At 41.7% G+C, this 26052-nt stretch overlaps 1 protein-coding gene across 2 annotated transcripts in view; it reads right to left on the bottom strand.

Annotated features, from left to right (window-relative positions):
* The window catches only part of sez6l (seizure related 6 homolog (mouse)-like), a 272465-nt gene that overhangs the window by 133377 nt on the left and 113036 nt on the right, over positions 1-26052 (bottom strand). For both annotated transcript variants that reach the window (XM_043715477.2, XM_043715479.2), the window contains exons 2-3: positions 12014-12820; positions 8366-8499 (exon numbers count right to left, since the gene is read on the bottom strand). In XM_043715477.2, coding sequence (XP_043571412.2) covers positions 8366-8499; positions 12014-12820 — 941 coding nt within the window. The remainder of the gene's footprint in view (positions 1-8365; positions 8500-12013; positions 12821-26052) is intronic.

A 26052-nucleotide genomic window follows, 5' to 3' on the forward strand; every position in this document is an offset into this window, starting at 1 on the left:
AAATATTCGTCTGATTTCCTTTTAAAGTTATTGTGAAACTGCTCCCACTGCCTCATCAGGAAATGCATTTCAGATCACAACAACTCACTGCATAAAAATTAAATTCTCCCCACTTCCCCTCCGATTCTTTTGCATTCTCATTACTAATGAGTAGACACAGTTGCTCCTGTGCTAAAGGGAAGGCCGTGGATCTCAACATCAATCCCTTCAGCCTTCGTTCCATTGGAAACTGTTCCAAGAAATTATGGGTTGTATTGGTGCAGGCCAAGTGAAGAGGAGAGTCCGAGCTTTCCTTTTGTTCACTCACGGGGCATGGGTATTGCTGGCTGGGCCAGAGTTTATTGTCCATTCCTCACTGTCTATGAGAAAGACGGTAGTGAGCTTCCTTCTTGAACCACTGCAGTCCATTTCATGTAGCTACACCCATAATGCCATTGGGAAGGGAATTCCAGGGTTTTGACACTGAAGTAACATCTGTCATAACTTCAGTAGGAACTCAAAGAAATTGCATAAATAACCTTTAAGGTTTTTTCTTGTCATTATCATCGCATACTGATGATCAAATGGGAGAACCATAAGTGTGCAACATAGTGTTTAGCATTCTGCCTCACAGTGCCAGGAACCTGGGTTTGATTCAGGCCTTGGGCAATTGGCCGTGTGGAGCTTGCACATACTCCCTGTGTTTGTGTGGGTCTCGTCCGGGTGCTCCAGTTTCTTCCCACAGATATCAGTCCAAAGTTAGATGGATTGGCCATACTAAATTGCCCTGCAATGTGCAGGTTAGCTGTGGGAACTGTGGGTTTACAGGGATAGTATTGGGTGAGATGCTTTTCGGACAGTTTGGTGTGGACTTGGTGGGCTGAATGGTCTCCTTCTGTATTGTAGGGATTATATAAAGTAAAAATACAAATCAATGTCTCCTCCAAATTCATTGATCCTTCAAACAGAATCTTCTGACGTGTTGTTGTTAGCTGATATGCAGGAAAATTGTTCCTTGTTTTCCTTTGTGAATTGATTTGAATGTGAACATAGGAGGTACAGTTAGTAAATTTGAGGATGACAGCAAAATTGGAGGTATAGTGGACAACGAAGAAGGTTACCTTAGTGTACAGTGGGATATTGATCAGATGGGCCAATGGGCTGAGGAGTTGCAGATGGAGTTTAATTTTGATAAACGTGAGGTGCTGCATTTTGGGAAAGCAAATCTTAGCAGAACTTATACATTTAATGACAAGATCCTGTGGAGTGTTACTGAACAAAGAGACCTTGGAGTGCAGGTTCATAGCTCCTTGAAAGTCGAGTCGTAGCTGGATAGGATAGTGAAGAAGGCGTTTAGTATGCTTTCCTTTATTGGTCAGAGCATTGAGTATAGGAGATGGGAGGTCATGTTGTGGCTGTATAGGACAGTGGTTAGGCCACTGTTGGAATATTGTGTGCAATTCTGGTCTCTCTCCTATCAGAAAGATGTTGTGAAACTTGAAAGGGTTCAGAAAAGATTTACAAGGATGTTGCCAGGGTTGGAGGATTTGAGCTATAGGGAAAGTCTAAATAGGCTGGGGCTATTTTCCCTGGAGTGTCGGAGGCTGAGGGGTGACCTTATTGAGGTTTACAAAATCACGAGGGGTGTGGATAGGGTAAATAGACAAGGTCTTTTCCCTGGGGTGGGGGAGTCCAGAATTAGAGGGCATAGGTTTAGGGTGAGAGGGGAAAGATTTAAAAAGGACCTAAGGGGCAACTTTTTCACGCAGAGGATGGTACGTGTATGGAATGAGTTGCCAGAAGAGATGGAGGAGGCTGGTACAATTGCAACATTTAAAGGCAGCTGAATTAGAAGGGTTTAGAGGGATGAGGGCCAAGTGCTGGAAAATGAAACTAGATTAATTTAGGATATCTGGTCGGCATGGACAAGATGGACCAAAGGGTATGTTTCCGTGCTGTACATCTCTATGACTCTAATTAAAGCTCCAATTGATTACCTCACTACTCCTTCAGTCGAAAGATATTTTTCGTCCTGTCACACACAACAAAGCCGTGAAAAGGTGGCGAGGATGACCTCAGTGTCTGTCTCTGATATCCCTCTACCCCTTTCCAGTGCCAAGCTTCATTCATTCTTGTGCCTAGTCACAACTGAGGTTGAAGCCACAATGAGTCATGGCCGTGTTTGTACCTCCTGGTGCCTAAATGAACTGTGTAGAAAATTGGGCTGGAACATAATGCAGAGGCAGCTATGCTTCAGCTGTGCACAGTCTTTCTCAGCTTCCATCTGGAATTCAGTACTGCCTTCATTTCTGGGCATCTGAATGGTGGCTAAGATGCAGATTCACCAGAGTCTCAAAGGGCTAAATGACGATAACCAGTTGTATATATATGTTGAGAGTGAGGTGCTGGAAAAGCACAGCAGGTCAGGTAGCATCCGAGGACCAGGAGAATCTACGTTTCGGGCATAACATCTTCATCAGGATGATGAAGGGCTTATGCCCGTAATGTCGATTCTCCTGCTCCTTGGATGCTGCCTGACCTGCTGTGCTTTCCCAGCACCACACTCTCAACTCTAATCTCCAACATCTGCAGCCCTCACTTTCCCCCAGTTGTATATATGTGGCTTATATTTCTTTCAAGATTTAGTGGGTCTAAGGGGTAATCTAACTGAGAAAGGAATTCAACACAGACATTACAGAGAAACTATTTTCTCTTGGGGGAGTTCCAGGGACAAAAGGTTCAGAATTCTCAAATTAGCACTCACCCATTCTGGAGTGAAATCAGGAAATTATTTTTTATGCAAGAGAAAATTAAACTCTTTCTTAAAGTCAGTGCATGCTGGTTCAATACAACCATTGCAGCTACATTAATCCTAATATTGGAAGTCACAGAGCTTTGGGGAGTAAGGAACTGGAATAAGCTTGTTTGGAGGCAGTTCAGAGAAGTTTCACTTGATTATTTCCTGAGATGAAAGTCTTGTTTGATGAGGAGAGATGCCATATTTTCAGTATTTTCCTGTTTTCAGATTTGATCATGGGACGTGAACTTTGCTGGTGAGGCCAGCATTGATTGTTGGTAAAAACAATGACTGTAGATGCTGGAAACCAGAGTCTAGATTAGAGCATTGATTGTTGGTCTCTCAATAACTTTGAGGAAGAGTTGAGCTGCCTTCTTTGACCAATTAAATCCATTTAACATTGATACCATACCTGCAGTGCTATTAATTGGACATTTCTGAGCCAATTGGATATGACTGAATGACGTACTAGGCCATTCAGAATTAACAATATTGCTGTGGGTCTGGAGTGACACACAAGCCACACAGATTTCCTTCCCCAAAGGACATTTGGGAACCAGGTAGTTTAATTTTCTCTTGTATGAATAATAATGTCCTGATTTCACTCTAGAATGGATGAGTGCTAATTTGAGGATTCTGACCCTTTTGTCCCTAGAACTCCCCCTCCCCCCAGAGAAAGTCGTTTCTCTGTAATGTCCGTATCAAATTCCTTTCTCAGTTAGGTTACCCCTTGACCCACTAAATCTTGAAGGAAATGTAAGCCACATATATACAACTGGGAGAAAGTGAGGGAAGACGCCAAGAAAGCCTTACGGAATGGATCGTGGTCGATGTGACACCCCTCACATTTACTTCCCTGTCCTTTCCCCATAACCCGTGATTTCCCGAATGGTCAAGAACCTATCTCAGTCATAAATGTATACAAGGAGTCTGCCCCCACAGCTCTCTGTGGCAAGGAGCTCCACAGACTCACAACCCTCTGAGAGAAGAAATTCCTCCTCATCTCAGTCTTAAATTGGTACCCCTTTAGTCTGAAACCATGCCCTCTGGCCCCCTGGACTCTCCCATGAGGGGAAACATCTGCTCAGCATTGACCCTGTCAAGCCCTTTGAGAATCTTACATGTCTCAATGAGATCATCTCTCATTCTTCTAAATTCCAAAATGTAGAGTCCCAATCTGTCCAAACCTTTAGTTACTCATTGAGAACCTTACTGCACCTTATATTTGATTTCAGATTTCCAGCATATTTTCCTATTACAGCATTCAGATAATCTTGCCTGATGGGCAAAAACAGCTGCAGGAAAGCTGTGAGAAGATAAGGTGCAAGTATTTAAAATATTAATTAGTACAAATAAGATGAAACCAGAACATTACTTCATTAGTTCAGACCAGCAAAATCAAATTATATAACTTTAAATTATTCAACAGTACATTTAAGATTGATCTTAACAAGAAATATTTTACTCAGTTAAGAAATGTTTAAGACAAGGCAGTGAAAGCAAAGATATTAGTGGGCTTTCAAAACGCTAGGCTGAGGGAACTGGAGATCAAAACTGTTGTATAAAGTAATAGTTCTAAAACGATTAATGTTGGGTGCATTAATCTCTAACCAATCCGATGGTTTTAGACAGACTAGAGTGGGATAAGGCAGAACATCTTAAGACCTTGTAAAATGAACACCTCTACCCCATGTCTCCCAGCATGTTTTAGTAACAATGTCTTTCTTATTAATGTAACTTGTACCTGATTGCTAACTTATAATAAACCAAATCTTGTTCAAAACAAGTGTCTCTTTATTTTTGAGACTCAATTAGTTTCAGTAAACTACCCCAAATGCAAGCTGCCAGTGGGTTGTAACCCAAAACCGAATATGATAAAATAAATAAGTTCTGAATGTTTTTTGTGTGTGTTGACTCTATACCTGCTCCTGGCTCTTGTAGAAAATAGCTGGTTAAAATCAGACGGCAATACATTCTAACTCATTACCTTGCACACCTTGCCCTTAGAGTCAATGGTCTCAAAACATTAACTCTACTTTCTCTGCACAGATACTGCCAGACCTGCTGAGTTTCTCCAGCTATTTCTATATTTGTTTCAGATTTCCAGCATCTGCAGTTCTTTTTTTTTGTCTTTAGGTGACGTTTTTCTTCCCCCAATATGTTGTTTCTTTCTCCAGCTCTCTGGGGGTAACTCCACTTCCATTATTAATACTATTTCCATGATCAATGCTGTCTTAATCACGTCAATACTGGCCCCATTATAGTAGTACTGTCCAAAATTATCCCCTTTGCCAATACCATGCCATCAAACGATTACTGTTCATAATCACCTCCCTAATGGAATATGGTCCCCGTCACACCAAAAATATCCTCAACAAGTTCCTTCTATAGTATCCTTGCTCAGTTTATTAGATAAAAAGAAAATGAGAGTAGTGAGAATGACATCAATGTCTAGAGTCCAGAAAAGCAAGTGTGTAAAATAATTTGAATTATTTAATCATTATGATAAACTGTTTATACATATGGAAATATTTCTTTCTCATTTTACTTCGCAATATTCTCCCCAATAATATTCCCAACTTTCACCATTCCCTTTCCTAATATTGTAACATTATATGGGTTAGTTAGCTTGGATGGCTGGTTCACAATGCAGAGTGATGCCAGCAGTATTTTCCACAACAATTCGCCTCTGGCTGAGGTTACCATGAAGGACTTCCCTCGTCAAGCTCACCCCTTGCCTGAGCTGTGGTGACCTCTCTCTAATGAGGCAGCAGGACTATGGTGACTTTACCTTTTGATTACAATATAATTTTGGGTTTTGTAAATCCAAAATAAGAACAGGAAGTCCTGGAAATACAGACTTGGTCGGTCGGCAGCTGTGAATGGAAATAGGGACATTAATTTCTTGGGTGTATTCACATCATCAGAATGACAACTTCCCTCACAAAATCATAAAGATCGTCTGTAACATTGGCAAAATTGGTATTAAAAATCAGAAACACACGGCTTCCAAGTTTTGACCTTCAAATAATTTGCAAGACACTGAAGCCCTTTGTATTTCAATTGAAAACACTTAAAAGGTGATATTCAACCAGACAGAATCAATCAAATTTCAACTTTGCTCACTTGTGCATGTACCCTGTAGCACTGCACTCCAGCAGATAATAATTGGGTCACAATTAACCAAAGGCAAAAGCTCAGCACCAGAGTCAGAAGTGCAGCAGAAAGGTAAGTGTCAGCAAAATGAAAGATGCTGCAGATTTATCAGTTGAGATCTTCCCATTAACATCCTTCCTCAGCAGTGACACTTCAGCTGAGGTAGTTGGAAAATATTCATTAACATGTCTCTAATGTAATTATCCATAGTTAATAATGAAACTGCACATTACAGCTCCTGATTGGAAAATCCCATTAGTGTTCACACAGGAAACAAATTGGGACATTATTTACGAAGTGTCTTGGAGGAAAATGATGGGCTTTTTCTTTTCTTACCCCTTTGCAGTTTTTTTCAAAATCGTCTGTTGAAGACTTGATTCTTCAAGACTTCATTTCAATTGGTCAACAACTAAAAAGGTTTATGTATAGTGCTAGAATTAGGATTTTGCATAGGGTAGGCAACTCACTTTGGATGAATCTCTGAAGTCATATGACTCCCAGAATTTCCATCTTCAATACTGCATTCCTGGACCTGGTAACATCTCCTTGACCTGACATGGCTCAATTAGACCAACGCTTGACTACCAGTCAATGTGAAGATTTCTCACAGACAGCAATTTGATATTCCACCAACATAAAATTCAGTTTCTAAAGTCAGAGAAGTTGTTCAGCACAAATTATGACTTAGTATCTTTTGAAAGATCAATTGCATATCATTCAACAGGTTTTTTAACAGAAAGATTAATAGCATTAAAGTCAAATTTAACATCAATTTAGTGATTTCTTTCCATGCAGAGTGCAATAGCGACTCCCTGCAGAGGTGAGGAGAATTCTTGAATATCTGGATTTCTGCATTTCACTGCAGAAATGTGTGGTTGCTGGATGTTGCTATCAGTTTCGCATTGTCAAAGGCAATATAAAATGCTTGCTGTTTTACCATCATTTCAATATCTGGACCCACAAATAAAAATTGCGCAAAACAATGCTAGTAACCTCTAATGAATATTTTTAGAGCCTGTGAGTTATTTACAGCAATATCCTGGCCCAATCCTGCGTCTACCTTCAATGTTACTATGTAACCACTTGCTTGGCTTTATCTTCAGCAAGAAGTCCTCCCAACATCCAACCATGGTGGAGGATTTATTTTGTCTCCAGTTAGTGGTTGGGAGTGGAATACAACATGCTCAAACGTCGGTTCTGGTCTGCCCTAGTCATGTGACCTTTGCCATGAGGCACACAGCCGATAGACCGATATCCAAACCTTCACTTCAATAAAGTACTCAGGTTGAACACAGTGCCGGTATTGTACACTGGAAGCACTTAGTCCAAAAAATAGAACTGATTGGTTGATTGCTGTTGTTGGGAGGAAGGGTGCCTTCAATTAGATCATCAGGAGGTGGGTATGTATGAGGGTGGGGGTGCGTGGGGAAATTGGTTCACCAAATGATTGACAGATGCACTCCTGGCCCCACTGGGAAGATATCCCCGACTTCTCAGTCAGAAGATCATCGGTTCACAAGCCATCCCATGAGATTTGAGACCATTATCCAGGCTGACACTTCAACTCAGAAGTGAGGTACTAACAGAGGTACCGTGCCATCTTTTGGACGAGCCTTTATATGGAGACCCCGTCTGCCCTCAAGAAAATGTTAAAGCTATCCTAAAGAAGCATGGGGGAGCTCTGGGAAAAACATATGAGCCAGTTTTCTGCTGGCTTTTGAATTGCTCAAGTTGGTCACCAGGCCTCACCTTTACAGTAATGGTTCAATGGGGTGCAAAGTGCTTTGGGAGATCTTGAGGAGATGAAAAATCATAATTCAACACAAACTGGACCTTTGGAGCCATCGAGTCTCTCCAGCTCAGTTTAATGCATGACAGTATTTGGGCGGCATGCTGGCACAGTGGTTAGCACTGCTGCCTCACAGCGCCAGAGACCCGGGTTCAATTCTCCGCCTCAGGTGACTGACTGTGTGGAGTTTGCACGTTCTCCCCGTGTCTGCGTGGGTTTCCTCCGGGTGCTCCGGTTTCCTCCCACAGTCCAAAGATGTGCAGGTCAGGTGAATTGGCCATGCTAAATTGCCCGTAGTGTTAGGTGAAGGGGTAAATGTAGGGGTATGGGTGGGTTACGCTTCGGCGGGTCGGTGTGGACTTGTTGAGCCGAAGGGCCTGTTTCCACACTGTAATTTAATGTAATGTAAAAAAGATGTAAAAAAAAGTACCTCTACCAAAGACCATCTTTCTCTGTTGCTAAGCAACCACAAGTAATGATGTCTTTCTGAGCACAAAGAATGAAAATCCAAATCTTATTAAAGCTCCAGAACAGTCAATTGGATTTTAGATGCACTTGCGTGGCACAAAGAGTTTGCAGTTGTGATACATCTGTGATGTAAACCATGTAATGAGAATCAAACAACAAGGGACAGGCAGTCTTACCTGGAGTTCTACTCCATATCCATTGAAGACAGTCACGTTGAAGGTACACTGAAGAGAGCCATATGCAGATAGTGGAAGAAAATCAGTGGAGTCTATGTACCCTTCTGAGTCTGAGAAACTTACACTGCATGGAACTGGAAACAGAAGATTACTTAATAAATATATTTCAAATTGGCTTGTTGTTGACTTCTTCATTTAAAAAGAATTAAAGCATTATATTGTTACAGTCATGAGGTTTTAAAGATACTTTAGGATCTTTAAATTTAGAGTAAATTAAGGGCTGGGAGGTTGGGTAGTGTTCTAGTGATCTCTTCTGAAACCTGCCCAACAGTAAGCCTGTATGAATTGCTTGTTAGAAATCAAAGGAAATTTTACATTGCTTTATTAAGGAGAAGGCACACTGTGGAGGATTATGGCAGCCTCTGAGTTTACTATAATTATAACAGACAATGAGTCTCCCAACGTCCCAGAACGACGTTGAAGATATGAGGTTGTAAGCAGTTGTACTGTAAAATCTCCATTTGCTTCTAAGGTCTTGCTGCAGTTATATAGGGCCTTGGTGAGGCCACACCTTGAGTGTAGTGTGTCGTTTTGATCTCCTGGTCTGAGGAAGGACATTCTTGCTATAGAGGGAGTCCCGTTCACCAAACTGATTCCTGGGATGACAGGACTGACATATGAAGATAGATTGGATCGATTGGGCTTGTACTCACTGGAATTTAGAAAAATGAGGGGGAATCTCACAGAAACATAGAAAATGCTGATGGGACTGGACGGGTTAGAATGTGGGAAAAATGTTTCTGATGTTGGGGAAGTCCAGAACTATGGGTCACAATCTATGAATAAGAGGTGAGCCATTCAGGACTGAGATGAGAATGAATTTCTTCACTCAGAGAGTTGTGAACCTGTAGAATTCTCTACCACAGAAAGCTGTTGGGGCCAGCACATTTGACATATTCAAGAGCTGGACATGGCCCTTGTGGCTAAAGGGATCAAGGGGCATGGGGAGAAAGTGAGGGTGGGGAACGGAAATTGCATGATCAGCCGTGATCATATTGAATGGTGAAACAGGCTTGAAAGGCCGAATGGCCTATTCCTGCAGCTACTTTCTGTGTTTCTATGAAAGACAGTTGGGATCAAGGATAGTGATTGGATATTTCTACCTCGATACATGATTGATTGGTGAGGAGGGCACAGAGAACCATTTTTGAGATCATGTTACACACTTCCCTATAAATCAGTGGGATCAGACAGCAGAGGCTTTGGGTGATCAGCAAAGAGAAGATGCTTGGCTTTGTAAAGCCGGGCATGTGAGAAAGGCTAGGTCTCTGGCTGAAGAATTGTGTCATGGGCTGGGAGAAGAAGAATAAACAAGCCAAACTTTAGTGCTGGAGGTGGATTGAAGAGAGTCTCTGCAAACCAAGAGCTAAGATGATCACTCAGGTTACCAATCAGCCAAAGGGGAGCAACTGTGACCTGTTACTAATAGGATTATAATCCCATGGCTGCGCATTGGGTGATAACTAAACATGGGAATGTCCCTTTCGGTAGTTTCAGGTGTAAGTTGCCTATGAAAGGTATATAGTGTTTAGTCAGTATTGCTTTTAATCATTTGTTACAGCAAAAAGATTAAAGTATGAAATCCACCTCAGTCTTCCTTCTCATCTACTTAACTAGATCAGATTTATTTTTAATGATCCAAACCCAAAGCAGTGTTCTGCTGTGGTTATCATCATGGAACCTTATGATAATTGATCTTTTCTCAAGTTGCTGGCATGATATAAATTTTAGCCTTGGCTTGCAGCATTAGCAACTAACCCCAATTATACTCCAGGGTAGCATCTTCAATAGCTCAGGCAGCTATTCATTCACGTCACTGTATTCCATCAGCCAATTGAGGTAAATACAAATTGGGTGTAGGTAGTGTGGAGGGAGGGCATTTGGCCTATCAAGTTCATACCGACCCTCCATACTCCAATGTGCATCCCACCCAGCCTCAGCCCCCTTTCATATCCCATAATCCCAAATTCCCCATGGCTAATCCACCTAGCCTACACACTCTTGAACACTACGGGACAATTTAGCATGGCTAACCCATCTAACCTGCACATCTTTGGACTATGGGAAGAACCTGGAACTACTGGAGGAAACCCACGCAGAAACACATGGAGAACGTGCAAACTCCACACAGACAGTTACCCAAGGGGGAAATCAGAGCCGGATCCCTGGTGCTGTGAGGCGGCTATGCTAACCATTGAGCCACTGTTTAGATCAGAATGGCGTTGGAAAAGCACAGCAGGTCAGGCAGCATCCGAGGAGCAGGGAAATCTGAGCCACTGTGTAAATTGTCCAAACCTATTTCATTTAGCTGTGCAAACTGGCAACGTCAGATACTAAAAGGCAATATGTGACCACTTTCACCCCACTCCGACAGTCACTCCACAAGCCCCACCTCCCACCTGCACTGTCTGGCACTCACACCAATCCCCTTCTCAGAGTGAATCAGCTGGGACTCCCAGTTAGATGAGTGTAGGTTCACGTCCCACTACTGAGACTTGAGTTTAAAAAAAACTAGACCAAGAGCTGAACGCAGTACTGAGGGAGTGCTCTGTGTTGTTTAAATTGCCATCTTTTCGGGTGATATGATAAACCGAGACTAGTCTACCCAATTCTGAAGGAGGGTCACTAGACCTGAAACATTAACTCTGCTTTCTCTTTACAGATGCTGCCAGACCTGCTGCATTTTTATATGGAGTATTCCCAATACTTCACCTGTAAGCTGTGGGTCAGTACCAACCATCACGCATACTCCTCCTCCTCCCAACTGCCTCCCTCACCCCTGGGCATATCTTGGCCTCTCAGTGCCCGATGAGGTACCTTAGGGCTATGGGAGGCAGCAGCTTGCTATACTTCCCAAATCAGCCCATCCAATCAATCTAACGTGATTTGGTTGCTCGTGTCTTTAGGTGGAAGCAACAGGGCCTGAGGTGACTCCTAGACCTCTACCCCAAAAGCAAAAGGATACCTAGGGATGTGACATGCAAAACCCATCAGATAAGGTGGGCCTTTGTATTCATCTCTCTGAGCTGGACCCATGTCTGGATCCCACATAGCAACTCTCTCTCCCTTCCAATTCCAAAGCCAAATTCCAGGGGATACAAATGCCTTTATATTCCAAGATACTAGGCTCGATATGTATCTCTCTAAACATCACCACCTTTGTCTCTTGCTTTAAAAATTTCCTTGAAATCGATAACATTCATCAATCTTTCCATGACTTTTTCTAATACCTTTTTACGTAACCCACTGTGACATTTTCTTTGACAATTGTTCCTGTGAATGCTAAACATCTGAGATCAAAGATTCATTCGGCGGGGAACAGGTATACACCTTCCGAGCCAGAGTTTCATTCCAATTCACACGTGAATTATTTGTTGCCCATTTAAATAGTCAACTCTCACTCAATTATCCCTTCATTAACATGTAACCATCATCTGTTCCCTTAGGCACTTCTACCAGATTTTATTGGATGAGAATAGTGAAGTAGCTTGGGTTACTTTACGATGCAAAAGGTGCTAGCTAAAGGCAGGTTGGGTTATTTTACAATGTGAAAGGTGCTAGCTAAACGCAGGTTGTTGCTGGAGGTACCTGCTGTCTGTAGCGTGGTAATGACGGTTGTTGTTACTATGGTGGTGGTGGTCGTGTCTCTGCTTTCTTGTGTCACTGCTGCCGTACTGCCCAGCTCAGAATCCTTCCGGGAAAGCTCTGTACCCATCGTTGGGGTCTGATAGGCGACTGGGGGGACAATTCTCTGATCGGGTGAGGGGTCCTTGCTGGAGTTGGGGGTTGCCTCTGGACTGGGGTGGACACCCTCAAGGTCAGGTGAATCTGTGGCGTGGGCCCCAAACTGAACCAACGGCCATGGAGTGGTACTGTCGTGCGTGGGGCTTGGTGATTTAGTGGGTGTGCCAAGACCGGCATGTGGAGATTCCGATCTGATGCCCGTTGGATCTTCAGGACCTCCTGGCTTCTCCCTCACCAAATCAGGGATGGAGGAAGGAGAGGGTGAGGTTGAGTATGGAGAGGGGGCCCTTGACGCTGGTGGGGCTGTGGTCACCGGGGAAGAGTCGGGTTTCCCAGTCGGCACTCCTTTGGCACTCAGTCGTCTGCGTAACACCTCCACCTGCCTCAGAGAAGGAAGCTGGCGCCTTTGCGGGGGAGGCTGGTTGGTTAGCCCAGCAGGAATAGAGGAGGGCACTAGCAATGCCCCCTGGCGCAGGAGGATATCCTCCTTCTGCATGACTGCGTTGACCAAATTGGGCTGGGTGTGGCTGGAGCCCAGAGCTTTAGTGGGCTCTTGCTCTCTGTCACTTGCATTAATGCCTTGAGCTGATTGACTTCTTGCCAGCGGGGGGAATGGTGTTGTGGCACCGATGCCTCCTCGCAGGCCAACATCTGAAACAGAAAGAGAAGCGGAACTGCATTCAGAATGGAGCAAACAGCCTTTCAAGTACTGTCACTGGCTTAATGGTCAAAAATGGGTTTGTCACATGAACTGTTATCTAGAAATGCCTTGCCCAGCAGAACAACCTTTACCCCACTTTACAATAAACCTCATTTACCAATAATTGCATAAGTACAAAAATTGTTAAAAACACTGCATTTTTTAAATGCCATTCACCACCATGGACAGCATGGTGGCTCAGTGGTTAGCACTGCTACCTCACGGCACAGGAACCTGGGTTTGATTCCAGCCTCTGCGTGAAGTTTATGCATTCTCCCCTGTCTGTGTGGATTTCTGCCCACAGTCCAAAGATGCACAGGTTAGGTGGATTAGGTACTGCAAATGCAGGGCTGTGGGGATGGGATAGGGGTAGGGGTATGGGTCTGGGTTGGATTTCCCTTGGAGGTTGGTGCAGACTCAATGGGCCAAATGGCCTCTCTCTACACTTTAGTGATTCCATGCACGTGAGGGATTTAGTGTCCACCCCAAACTCCAGCTAAATACCAACCACAATGCTGTGGTTCTGGTATCACTAGTAGGCCTAGGCGAAAGGGAGCAATGCAGATGCTGGAGATCAGAGTCAAGGAATGATGAAGGGCTCTGGCCTGAAACGTCGATTCTCCTGCTCCTCGGACGCTGCCTCACTTGCAGGCCTGACTGGGTAAGGACAGCGCATATCCTTCTCAAAAGAGTGGCAGTGAATCAGATAGTGATTTTAAATGATGATCAGTATTAAGATAAGCTTTTAAGTCTAGATTTTTATTGAAATCAAATTTCACCACCTGTTATGACAGGATGCAAACTCACATCTGCAGAACATTGGCTTGGGGAGTGTCTGTAGCACTAGCCCAACAATATTATACTGCACCATTAACTCCCCTGCTTGTGGGTAAGTCAAGAACATGAACCTTAAGTTGTTGGAGACACCAGGCTATCCTTGGAGAACTGGCAACCCGAGAGAAACACACTGTATGAGCAAGACCCCCACAAAAGGGGCTCAGTGGTTAGCATTGCTGCCTCACAGCACCAGGGACCTGGGTTCAATTCCCACCTCAGGAGACTGTCTGTATGGAGTTTGCACATTCTGCCTGTGTCTGTGTGGGTTTGCTCTGGTTTCCTCCCACAATCCAAAGGTGTGCAGGTTAGGTAGTTTGCCATGCTAAACTGCCCATGGTATTAAGTACATTAGTCAGGGGTAAATGTGAGGGAATAGGCCTGGGTGGGTTGCTCTTCGGAGGGTCGGTGTGGACTTGTTGGGCTGAAGGGCCTGTTTCCATACTGTAAGAAATCTAATCTTAAAAAAAAGGAAGTAACAGATGGGAAGAATACAGAATAAAATTCTGAAGCTTTTTTTCAGTCACTTTATACATTAGATTTATTCCATGGTTATTTGTGAATCCTCCAGTACATATACTCCATTTCATCAGAACTGTCCAAAGAGTTATGAATTTGGATTCAGGTTCCACCTCCTTTGACTTGAACACCGAAACCAAGGCTGAGACTTCACTGCAGTACTGAGGGAGGTGATGCTTTTGGACAAGATGCTAAAGTTAGGTCCTGCCAGCCCTGCTGTTTGGATGCAAAAGATCTCAGAGTTCAATGGATAGTGAGGGAGTTCTCCCTATTGTCCTGGCCAAATCTCTCCCTCAATCAAATTCACAAACAGCAGACGACCTGTTTATCATCATATTGCTGCTGGAAGGAGCTGGCTGTGTGCAAACAGTCTGCTACGTTCCCTGCAGTGACTACACCTCAGTAATGCTTCAATGGTTGTAAAATACTTTGAGACATTGTGAGATTGTGAAAGGTGTTTCTTCTCTTCATTCCTTTCATAAATTTATCGAAATGATAACAGCAGGATGTGAGAAAGAGTCACTCTGATTCAGTAATAATGCAGCTGGAGATTTCAGTAATTGATAGACTGATTTTGGATATGTAGGCAAAAGTGAATACTGCAGATGCTGGAGATCAGAGTCAAGATTAGAATGGTGCTGGAAAAGTACAGCCGGTCAGGCAGCATCCGAGGAGCAGGGAAAGCGACGTTTCGGGCAAAAGTCCTTCATCCTGATGAAGGGCTTTTGCCCAAAATGTCGGTTTTCCTGCTCCTTAGGTGCTGCCTAAACTGCTGTGCTTTTCTAGCACCACTCTAATCTTGAATGTGATCTTAGATATGTGTAAACTATAAGTTGAGTAAACAATGGTTGCCTTTAATCAGTGTAGCATTTGAATAAATCATTATTGTGTTCAGGTGCATCAGATAGCTGGTATCCTGACTACAGAGGTATATTGAAAGTGATCCAACTCACCATAACAGCAGTAAGTAGACACAGAGATTTAGATTTTATTGTCACATGTACTCAAGCACAGGAGTACAGGAGTACAGTGAAAAGTATATAATGTCACCACCCATGGTGCCATTTTAGGTACAAAGTTACCGAGGTACAAAGTAGTAAAACAAAGTTAAAATGGAGTCCAGCATGACCTTCATAGAACAATTAGATAAGTAAAGAAATATGGTAATAGTTAAGATTAAAGCCCTTCTTAACATAAACTAGAAAAAAATAAAAGACTGAGTTTTACTCTTCCCCCCAGTATGAATATATCCCATGTCTCAAACATACACTGGGAGTGCATTTTGGGCTGTGACCACTATAATTTAAAGTCAATTGCAGACATATAAACAGACTTGAGCAATGTTCGAGGGGAGAAAGTAATCAATAAAGCATAAAAGATAAAGAAAGGCAAGAACTTCAATATAGATGTGGAATTCGAAGTCTTATCCAGTCACTGGAACTGTAATAGCTTCCTTTCTTGTCTTTGAAATGAAACAGTCAACTGAAGAATCTAATCAGCCTTTCAATATTAAAACTGACACTGGTTGAGTTTTGCCCAATTTATCTTTCATTCAATGTGTAATTCACTTCCACACAAATCATTTGCTGTTAAACCTTCACTCTCCCAGTGAGAAAACAGTTCAGGGTCTGAGATTAATTTGTAGGCCTAGATTTGATTTTTTTTCTTACATTTATGTCTAAATTTCAGTTTGTAAGAGGGATCAGGACTGAGTACATACAGAAATATTTCCTCTTAATACGGTGGGGTGGGGTGGGGTGGGGAGGGTGAGGATGAGGCTGGATGAGTGTTTGGTACATGTGGGAAGGTGAGGTACACCTATTACAGCTGACCCAATTGACAAACCAAAATCTTTCAATGCAACTAAATTGTGCCTTTATTTTAACACAGTTGGTTCTGATATAATGCAATAATTCCATTCTCATGCGATCTCGCTTTATAAGAAAATCATGCAGTAGCCACGCCATTTAAACTAATGGGGCCGGAATCATATTCTCACCAATACAGGTATGGAAAGCTCACGTTCTTCAAATAATGGTCTAAATTCTTCAATTGTGTTAAAGCTAATTTGCATTGAAGAAACATGCATGATAGCAGAACCAACTGTATGCAGTAACTTACTTGTACTACTAGCATCACTTTCACCTTTGTTTGCAACAGATTACCAAAACGTCAGTGCCGTTTCTAGGCTTGTAAGTTGGTCTTAAAGCTCATAGTTTATATTGACTCTAGACCATACCATTACATTTGTATTCACATTGCATGTTGTGCGTATAAAATACACACACACACACACACTCCAATGAAGACTATTTCAAATATTGTGTAAAGAACAACTTGTGCAAAGAGCACTGCAAGATATATATTGCTGAATAAAGACATGTTGCTAAAGCTTTTTGTCCTGTTCTCATCAGGACAATTTGCAAAAAGCATCAATGTATTGAGGAAGAACATTTGATACAGAATGAGAAGACAATGCTGATTGATTGATTGATAGGTGTATTTTGATTGGTAGAAAGATTGCAATGGAGAATACAGCATTTAACTGATGACTGACAGTTAACTGCCAAGTTTTGTTTAAACTTAAACCATGTTCAGTGACTCTGATATGTCAAGGCATTGCTCTGAGGAATGAACCATATAATGGCTGCCACTTATTTTGTGACATTCAAATAAGCAAAGAGGATGAAATGAAAAGCTGTGACAAATTTTTTTTTTTCAGCAATACTCCAGTTCTATAGTACCAAATGTCTCAAGATCCTTCACAGGAGTTTATTAACAAAATTTGACACCAAACCACTTTAAGAGGTAACCATCCATTTGGTCAGAGATGAATTCTAAACATATTTTTGGAAGAGGAGAGATGGATAGAGAGCTGGAGAGATTGAAGGAGAAAAAATCAGAGCTTAAGAGTAAGGTAACTGGAAGCACAGCCCACAGGGGTGGAGCGATGAAACTTAGGGATAAGTAAAAGGCCATAATTAGATGGGCATGAAAACCTTGGAGGACTGTAAAACTGGAAGATGCTAATGAGATAGTTGGAAAAAGGTGGAGGCTGGCAAAGTCATGGAAGAATTTGTGAAACATGGATACAAATGTTAAAGTTATGACATTGCTGGGCTGCAATGTTGAGATAGCATTCATATATCAACAAGTGTTGGAGCCAATTGTTGCAACCAGATGAAAGAAGGGTGGTAAACTCCCCTCTTTTTAATACTATATCTCAGTCGGTTGCAAACAAATATTTTTCTTTTTTTAAGCATACAGTTATCACATTTCAATTAAACTTAGTTAACCAAATCAAAACTGAAGCGGAGCAAAATCCAAGGTTATCCTTGAGTGAGAAGAATTTTTATTACTGCATAAAACTGAAGAAAATAAGGAAACATAACACTTGCCACACAGGCACACAGGTATTGAGCTTAAAAAATGAGGCAGAAATGAGGGTGTCTATGTAAATTGGAACTTACAGGCAATTGTAGTTTGAAGTTGTGTGGTTCTTGAGATGTGAGAGTGCAATTTGAGGCCCAATGATTTAGCTGTTGTCCCCTGTTTCCTCAGGAGTGGTGACTCTCACAGATAACCTGATTGCTCAGTTCAGCTCCCCTTTTTCCAAGTTGACTTTTCATTGGGCGCTGACCTTTAAGATGGAAACTGCGTCTGTGTGTGTGTGTGCGTGTGTGTGTGTGTGAGAGAGAGATAGTTGGAGAGGGAATGTCTTCCAACTATTTCTTATAAGCCCATGTCTTTAATAAAAGCAATTTACTGCGGATGCTGGAATCTGAAACCAAAAAAGAGAAAATGCTGGAAAATCTCAGCAAGTCTGGCAGCATCTGTAAGGAGAGAAAAAAGCTGACGTTTCGAGTCTAACTGACCTTTTGTCAAAGCCCATGTCTTTGTTTCCCAGGAACAGCTGTTGATATCGGCCCATTTGTACATTCCTGAGTCTGCGCATTGTTTATCCAAGCTGAATTATCCACAATCTTTCTTTATAATACGCAGCTTTCATAGAGGTATGAATCAAGCAGGAGATATCAATTGAATGTCAATGCTGTTGTGTAACAAAGCTAATTTAGGCTAAGACGGATTCCTGTTTATTTACAGTTTCACGAGCTTGGCTCAACCTAGTCAGGTGACCACAGCAACCATTTCAGTATGTATCCTTTATAAGATCATTTTTAGTTTATAAAGGTTTCATTTATGAGAATCAGATGATGAAAGTTGAATATTAAAAAGGTCACGAAAGCATTGAGCATTCTTGCCTTCGTTGCTCAAACCTTTGAGTGTAGGAGTGGAATGTTATCTTGAAGTTGTACAGGATGTTGGTGAGGCCTCTTGTGAAGTTTTACTTTCAGTTCTGATCACCTTGTCATAGGAAGGATATTATTAAGCTGGAAAGGGTTCAGAAGAGATTTATCATGATGTTGCTGGGAATGGAGTGTTTGAAGTAATAGGAGAGGCTGAATAGGTGTGGGACATTTTTCAATGGAGTGCAGGAGGTTGAGAGGGGACCTTATAGAGGTTGATAAAATAATGAGAGCTATAGATAGAGTCATAGAGATGTGCAGCACAGAAACAGACCCTTCGGTCCAACTTGTTCATATTGACCAGATATCCTGAATTAATCTAGTCCCATTTGCCAGCACTTGACCTATATCCCTTTAAACCTTTCCTATTCATATACCCATCCAGATGCCTTTTTAAATGCTGTAATTGTACCAGCCTCCACTACTTCCTCTGAAAGCTCATTCCATACATGCACCACCCTTTGCGTGAAAATGTTGCCCCTTCGGTCCCTTTTATATCTTTCCCCTCTCACCCTAAATCTATGCCCTCTAGTTCTGGACTTTTCCAACTCATAAGGTGAATGGCAGGTATCTTTTCCCTAAGGTGGGGGATTTCAAGACTGGGGGCATATCTTAAGGTGAGAGAAGAAAGATTTAAAAAAGACATGAGGGGTAATTTATTTACACAGAGAGTGGTTTGCGTGTGGAATGAATTGCAGAGGAAGTGGTGGATGTGGGTACAGTTATAATGTTTAAAAGACATTTGAATAAGTAAATGAGCAAGAGGGAAATAGGCCAGGTGCAGGCAGGCGGGACTAGTTTAGTTTGGAATTATGGTCAGTATGGGCTGATGGAACCAAAGGATCTGTTTCCGTGCTGTATGACTCTATGACTCTGTAATTCTATTGCTCGTTATTTTTTGCCACAATTATAGCAGAGTTAGGGCGAAGGCACTAGAAATTTAGATGAGCTCAAACTTAAAGAAGAAGTGGGGGGAGATAGGAAGATTTTGTCATAGAAATTGCACTGTTATTGAACCCTGGGCACTCAAGATAATGTATTGCAGGCAGAGTCATTAGCCTGGGTGACCACAGAATAGGTCAACTGAGTGCCATGTCAGAAATCCTCCACTGGTGCCCACAAACTCTAAGTTACCAAGATGTAGGTGTATAGATCACGAAGCTAATATATCTTTTGAGTATTTAAATGCAGCATTAGCAATATTACACAAAGAATAAGTAAAACTCCATGACAGGTCACTGAATTATGGCATCAGCATTTTCCCCAAAGGCTATAACTCGAGTTTTAATGCTTGCTATTAAAATTATTCAGTGTGCCAAGTTTTACCGTTTAATACTACACAATGTTTTTAGTTCGGAAATGCTTAAGCAGTGAAATGATTTGATGTTCATTCTGCATTGGTCAGTGTACTGAGAGTTTGACATGTCAAGAACCTACCAGAGAATTAAAAATTATTACTTTGATGTGAGATTTGAGATACTGCAACTAATTCTAATGGGTTGAAGGGAAAGTTAATGAGCTTTGATAAGGTGAGTAAGGAAAACCTACTTTGCTAGGTGACTCAGTCCTGAAAAGGGATTAACAATTTAAAATTGTCATGAACCGAGAGAAGAGGAATGCGAGTTGTAAGAATGTGGCATGCTTTGAAAGCAGAAGAAATTTATATCATTCCTTTCACAGCATCAAGACATCCCAAAGCTCTTTACAGCCAATGAAGTAGTTCATTGCCCCAGGGAGTCATTGAGGCAGAAATCACTTTGAGGGATGAATTGATAAGCAGTAAAAGCAGAGAAAATCCTGAGCTAAAGGCAGACAACAAGGTGGAGAGATTGGATTCGTCCAGCAAAAAAAATATTTCTTCTGTGCTGCAACCCATACGTTTCTGTGAATCTCACATGAAAAGGCGAGACTGTTGTAAAGAATGATGGTTACCATAACATCAACAGGCTTGCCAACTACTGTGCATGACTGGTGAGGTAGTGGTGTTGTGGTAATATCCTTAGGCGAACAATGTAAAATTTCAGGGAACATGGTAGGGAGTGAAATTTGATAGTACTGGCATTAAGGCTGCAGTTAGCAGGATAGCTGGTTTATAATGGAGTGTGATACTAACAGTGTGGGTTTGATTCTTGTACCAGCCACCATTACTCTGAAGGTCCTGCGTGACTCTCAGGTTAAATCACTGCTAGTCATCTCTTTTTAACAAGAGAATGCGACGATAGTGACTTTACCCTTTAGTTGTCATTAGAAGCCCATCTGGTATACTAATATTCTTTAGGGAATGAAATTGTCTATCCTTAACCTGATCTGGCCTACTTATGACTCTAGACCTACAGCGAGGTGGTTTGATTCTTATCTGCTCTCTGGGAAATTGAGGATGGGCAATAAATGTTGGCCATGCCAGTCATACCCACATCTCATGAAGGCATATGGGCCAAACAGAGGCAAGTGGGACTAGTTTAGTTTGGGAACATGGTCAGTGCAGATTAGTTGGACCAAAGGGTCTGTTTCCATGCTGTATGACTCTTTGACTCGAAATCTCATTTTGTATTCAGTTACTGGCTCTTGGAGGGTAATATTTTACAGCACTAATGTAATGCCATTGATTGTCTTCACAACATATCATTTTCGGTGTGAACTTACCAGCTCGCTGCCAATTTCAACTAATTTTATGGACCCCTCACTCAGAATGGATAGTAAGCAGTTAATTTCACTTGGGATTGTGAGAGCTCATAGACAGAAGGGTTAGAGTCTTGGCAATAAGTGCTGGGATTGGGTACCATGGGGATCCTACCCCCTCCCCTTTCCAATGCAAAGTGCATCGATCAGGCTATTGAGCAATAGACATGTATTGTGAAAGTCTTCTGGTGTGTTGAATGATGGACACCCCCAAACAATCCACACACTAAGGTTGGTTTGTTCTGCTACCTGCCTGGGCAAGATGAATACAATTCCCATAATCACTTAATTCCCTTGCTAACCAACCATCTATCAATCTCTGTCTTGAATATTGCTCAGGTCTGAGCGTCCACAGTTCTCTAAGGTGGAGAATTCCAAAGATTCACAACACTTTGAGTGAAGAAATTCTTCACAAATTAGCCCTAAATGGCTGGTCCCAACTGTGGGCCCCGTATTCTGGATTCCCCATCCAGCAATATACATTTTCTCATCATCTTATCCCCTGAGAAATGTAATTTCCTTCAGTTAGATCACCTGAGGTAACAAATCAGCTATGATCTTACTAGCTGACATGGCAGTCTCAAAGTGCCTGAATATTGGTTCCGATTTTTTGGGTGTTTTGGTTAACTACCTAGACAGCCCTGAAATTAGGGAGGGCATCAATGGAAAAATCAGGCATTCCAAGTGGGATATTAATGTGTGTATGACTATGATCATTGGAAGACAGGGAGAAGCTGGTGAGATACTCATCCAAATCACTTGGCAGGGCTCACTGACTGCGGTCATTCACGTTTCAACTCTGTTTGTGTCAGCAACACAGACTGTCATATACATATCCTGCCAATACTTGAGAGTGTTCTTAACATAATAATAACCAGATAATCAATTTCTGATGTTAATTGATGGATAAATATTAGCTAGGGCAGCAGAACTAACTCCCATCCTCTACCTCAGGCCCAAGGGACCATTAATATCCACCTGCAGTTTAACATTACATCTGAGAAACAGCAGCGCCACTACCAGTGTAGGGCACCCATAGTACTGCACTGCAGGACCAGCCCTGAATTTTAAATTTCAAAGCCTGAAGTGGGGTTTGACCCCAGGCTCTTGCGATTTATAGACAAGTGTGACACAAGCTGTACCACAGGAACATACTGCACTCTTTAGCAAACTATAAGTCGGTATTTCAGCATTTGGGGAAGTGTAGCCTGATATTGAATCAACACTTTCATGAGACAGGGTGAAAAAAATTAAAAGAGGGAATAAATTATTATTTTTGACAAAATTCCTTCCTTTGCTATTGTTCTGGTTCATAAATGGAGGATACACATGGGCCCAAACTTATCCATGTAACGCCTGGAACAATCTTTATTTTACAAAAATTCAGGAGGTGAGCATCTGTTGCCCTTGTGGTTTGGGGAACAATCACTTTATGGAGCCCAACGGAAATGAACAAAAAATACTTAAGAAATCAAAACGTGGTTTCCAGAACAAAGGCACTTGTGATGAATTTATTCATTCACCAGCCAAGAAAAATCATTCTCCTGCCATTAGGTAGGGTTAGTAAGGAGAAAGCTACTTCTGAGAATTTTATGGCCAGTGGTGTGATTTTTTTTATTTTCGGTATTGGCGGTGATGAAAAGCCAAGTTGAAGCACAACCTTATTTATGTAGCATGCATCAGTTGTGTCTTACAATAAAACAAATAAACCACTTGAGCCATTTATCAAAGTGTTCTGTTCCATATGAATGAATCTGGTATAAGCAATGCGCTCCATCAGTGACAGTGACAGAGGACAATGTGCATTCAGCATCATGATCAAATGATGTATGATAAGCAGTTCTGTCAAAGCGAACGTTATAGATTTGCCATGCCAAAACTTAGAAACAAAGGAAGGATTACAGTTACAACTCACCTCTCAGCATCTGGGCAGACTGATTTCTGTCCCCTTTAATATCCTGGTCCTGTTATCAAATTTCTAGCTGAAGTAAGTGAGATTTACTCTGTGTTGGACTGCATTATGATCTCAATTGAGACCAGTACCTTTCTCTTTATGAAAGAAGAAATCCAAAATCCTGATTAGTTATTGAAAGAATGAAGCCACAAGGTTCCACAGTTGAAAACAAGAGGACTTTTTTCCCTATACAAGAGCCAAACAAAGCATATACTAAATACTGTCTTGGTTTTTTTTTGTGCTCGTTCATGGAATGTGGGCATCATTGGTTTGGCCAGAATCTATTGCCCATCCAAACTTCTCTGGTATCAACCTACAGAGGGATCTAGGGGTACAGGTCCACCATTCCCGGAAAGTGGTAACACAAGTGAATAATGTGGTCAAGAAGTATATGGCATGCTTGCCTTCAATGGTCAGGGCATGGAGCATAAAAATTGACATATCACATTTCAGCTATATAGAACTTTAGTTAGGCCACATTTGGAATATCGTGTACTGCTTTGATCATCATACTACAAGAAGGATATGGAGACTTTGGAGAGGATGTTGCTTGGTTTTGAGGATATTAGATATGAGGAGAGATTGGACAAACTTGGTTTGTTTTCTCTTGAATGTTGAAGGAAGAGAAGCGATCTGATAGAATTTTACAAAATTATGAGCAGCATGGATAGAATGGATAGTCTGAGTCATAAAGTAATAGCTACAGAGTCATAGAGTCCTACAGCATGAAAACAAACCCTTTGGTTCAACCAGCCTACGTTGACCATAACCCCAAAAATAAACTAGTCTCACCTGCCTGCACTTGGTCCATATCCCTCCAAACATTTCTTTTTCAATTATTTGTCTAAATGTATTTTAAGCATTATAACTGTACCCACACCCACCGCTTCCTCTGCAAGTTCATCCCACAAATGAACCACTCTCTGTGTAAAATAATTGCCCCTCATATCTTTTGTAAATCTTTCTCCACTCACCTTAAAACTATGCCCCCTAATCTTGAAATCCCCCACCCTAGGGAAAAGACACCTACCATTCACCTTACATGTGCCCCTCATGATTTTAGAAACCTCAGTAAGTTCATCTCTGCAACTCCAATGGTCTAGTAAAATAAATCCCAGCCTGTACATCCTGTCCAGATAATTCAAACCCTCCATCCCCAGCAACACTTCTGAACCCTCTCCAGCAGAATCATATTAATTTTATAGTTTTATAATTATTCAAATATTAAATAATAATATGAATAATGTCCTTTTCCTCAGGATAGAAAAGTCAATTATTAGGAGATGTAGGTTTAAGGTAAAAGGGGGTAAGCTTAAAGGAGATGTGAGAGGATCTGGTGGAGGTAAATACAATAGCAATGTTTAAGAGGCAGCTTGACAGGTATATGAATAGGCAGGGAATACGGGGATATGGACTGCTGGAGGCAAAAGGTTTTTAGTTTAGAACGGCGCATCATGGTAGGCCGAAGGGTCTAATCCTGTGCATTCTTTGTTCTTTGAGATGGTAGTGGTGATATGCTGGTGGTTTTCTTGTTAGCCCACATATCTTATCCCATTGGGTTTGTATGGGGTTTGTATTGAGTCAGATGCTTGGAAGTTTATTAACACCTAATTATGTTCACTGAAATGCCATCTGAGACTTTTATATACAATTGTGTTATATGATTGCTTAGATTACAATAATATTAACTACACAGTTGATGAGATGTCGAACTGTCTACCACCTACTCAGTGAACCAAGAATAGGATGGTCACACGTCATGGTGTCATCCAGTTGTCTAAAATGTATAGTTCTGAGATCTCTGCAACAATACCAAAGGTAGTGAAATGTCTTCTAGATGCTCTGCTGTCTTTAGAGTGTAGGTACACTGACAGGAAGGAATTTCCAGGCTCAGTGAAGGAATGATAAAAACTTTCAAGTCAGCATGGTGCCTGCCTCGAAGTGGACCTTGTAAGAGGTGTTTCTCCCATTCATTTGCTCTCCTTGTCTTTCTAAGTCATGAGGTAGCAGGTTTGGAAGGTGCTATCTGGGAGACTGGCTGAGTTGCTGCAGTGAATCTTCTAGATGGTACACACTACTGAGCATCTAAACCGTGAAACCCAGAACGAATATCAATTTAATGTGAATTAACAGGCAACGAGCGATAGATTCTAGATTATTAATTACACATTAATTGGCAAATACTTCTGAAATACTCATGGATTGGCTTGCCAGTCCACTCAGCATGTGTATCATTTACTCAATCACAAAGTCCTAAAGTTTTGTCTTCCTCACACAGAATTTCAACTCCTCCCCTGGACTTTAACCTGATTAGGTGATAGCAATGCACAATCAGCTTGAGTTTTGTGTGCACTATCTTCACCAAAAATGACATGCAAGCCTCCCCTACTCAGTCTGGTTGGCATAAATCCAGAAATGGTAACTTTAAGTAATAAAACCAGATGCAGTAACTGTATATTTGTCTATTCTTCATTTCTGCATTGCGCCTCCATCTTCTTTAGCCTGCTTGAACTGCATCAGCTTCATCAACATTGGAGTTCCGATGACTCTGTGTCCTTTCATATGCTTTTAAATTGTTTTTTTTCATTCTTGGGATGTGGGCACCACTGACCAGGCTATCATTTATTATCCATCCATCCTTAATTGTCTGGAGGGCAGTTAAGTGACAACCATGTTGCTATCACATGTAGGCCAGGCCAGATAAGGCTGGCAGCTTCCTTCTCTAAAGGACATTATGGTGAACCAGATGGGATTTTCCAACAATTGACAATGGTTTCATGGTCTTTATTAGAGTTTTAATTTGAGACATTTATTGAATTCAAATTCCACCATCTGCCATGGAAAGTTTCCATTCCAAGCTTTCATTTTTCATTTAGGGGTTGTCTCAGTG

Source organism: Chiloscyllium plagiosum, unplaced genomic scaffold, assembly GCF_037043375.1.
Source record: "Chiloscyllium plagiosum isolate Xiang-an unplaced genomic scaffold, Cpla_swu_hap1 HiC_scaffold_24, whole genome shotgun sequence".
NCBI classification, from domain to species: domain Eukaryota; kingdom Metazoa; phylum Chordata; class Chondrichthyes; order Orectolobiformes; family Hemiscylliidae; genus Chiloscyllium; species Chiloscyllium plagiosum.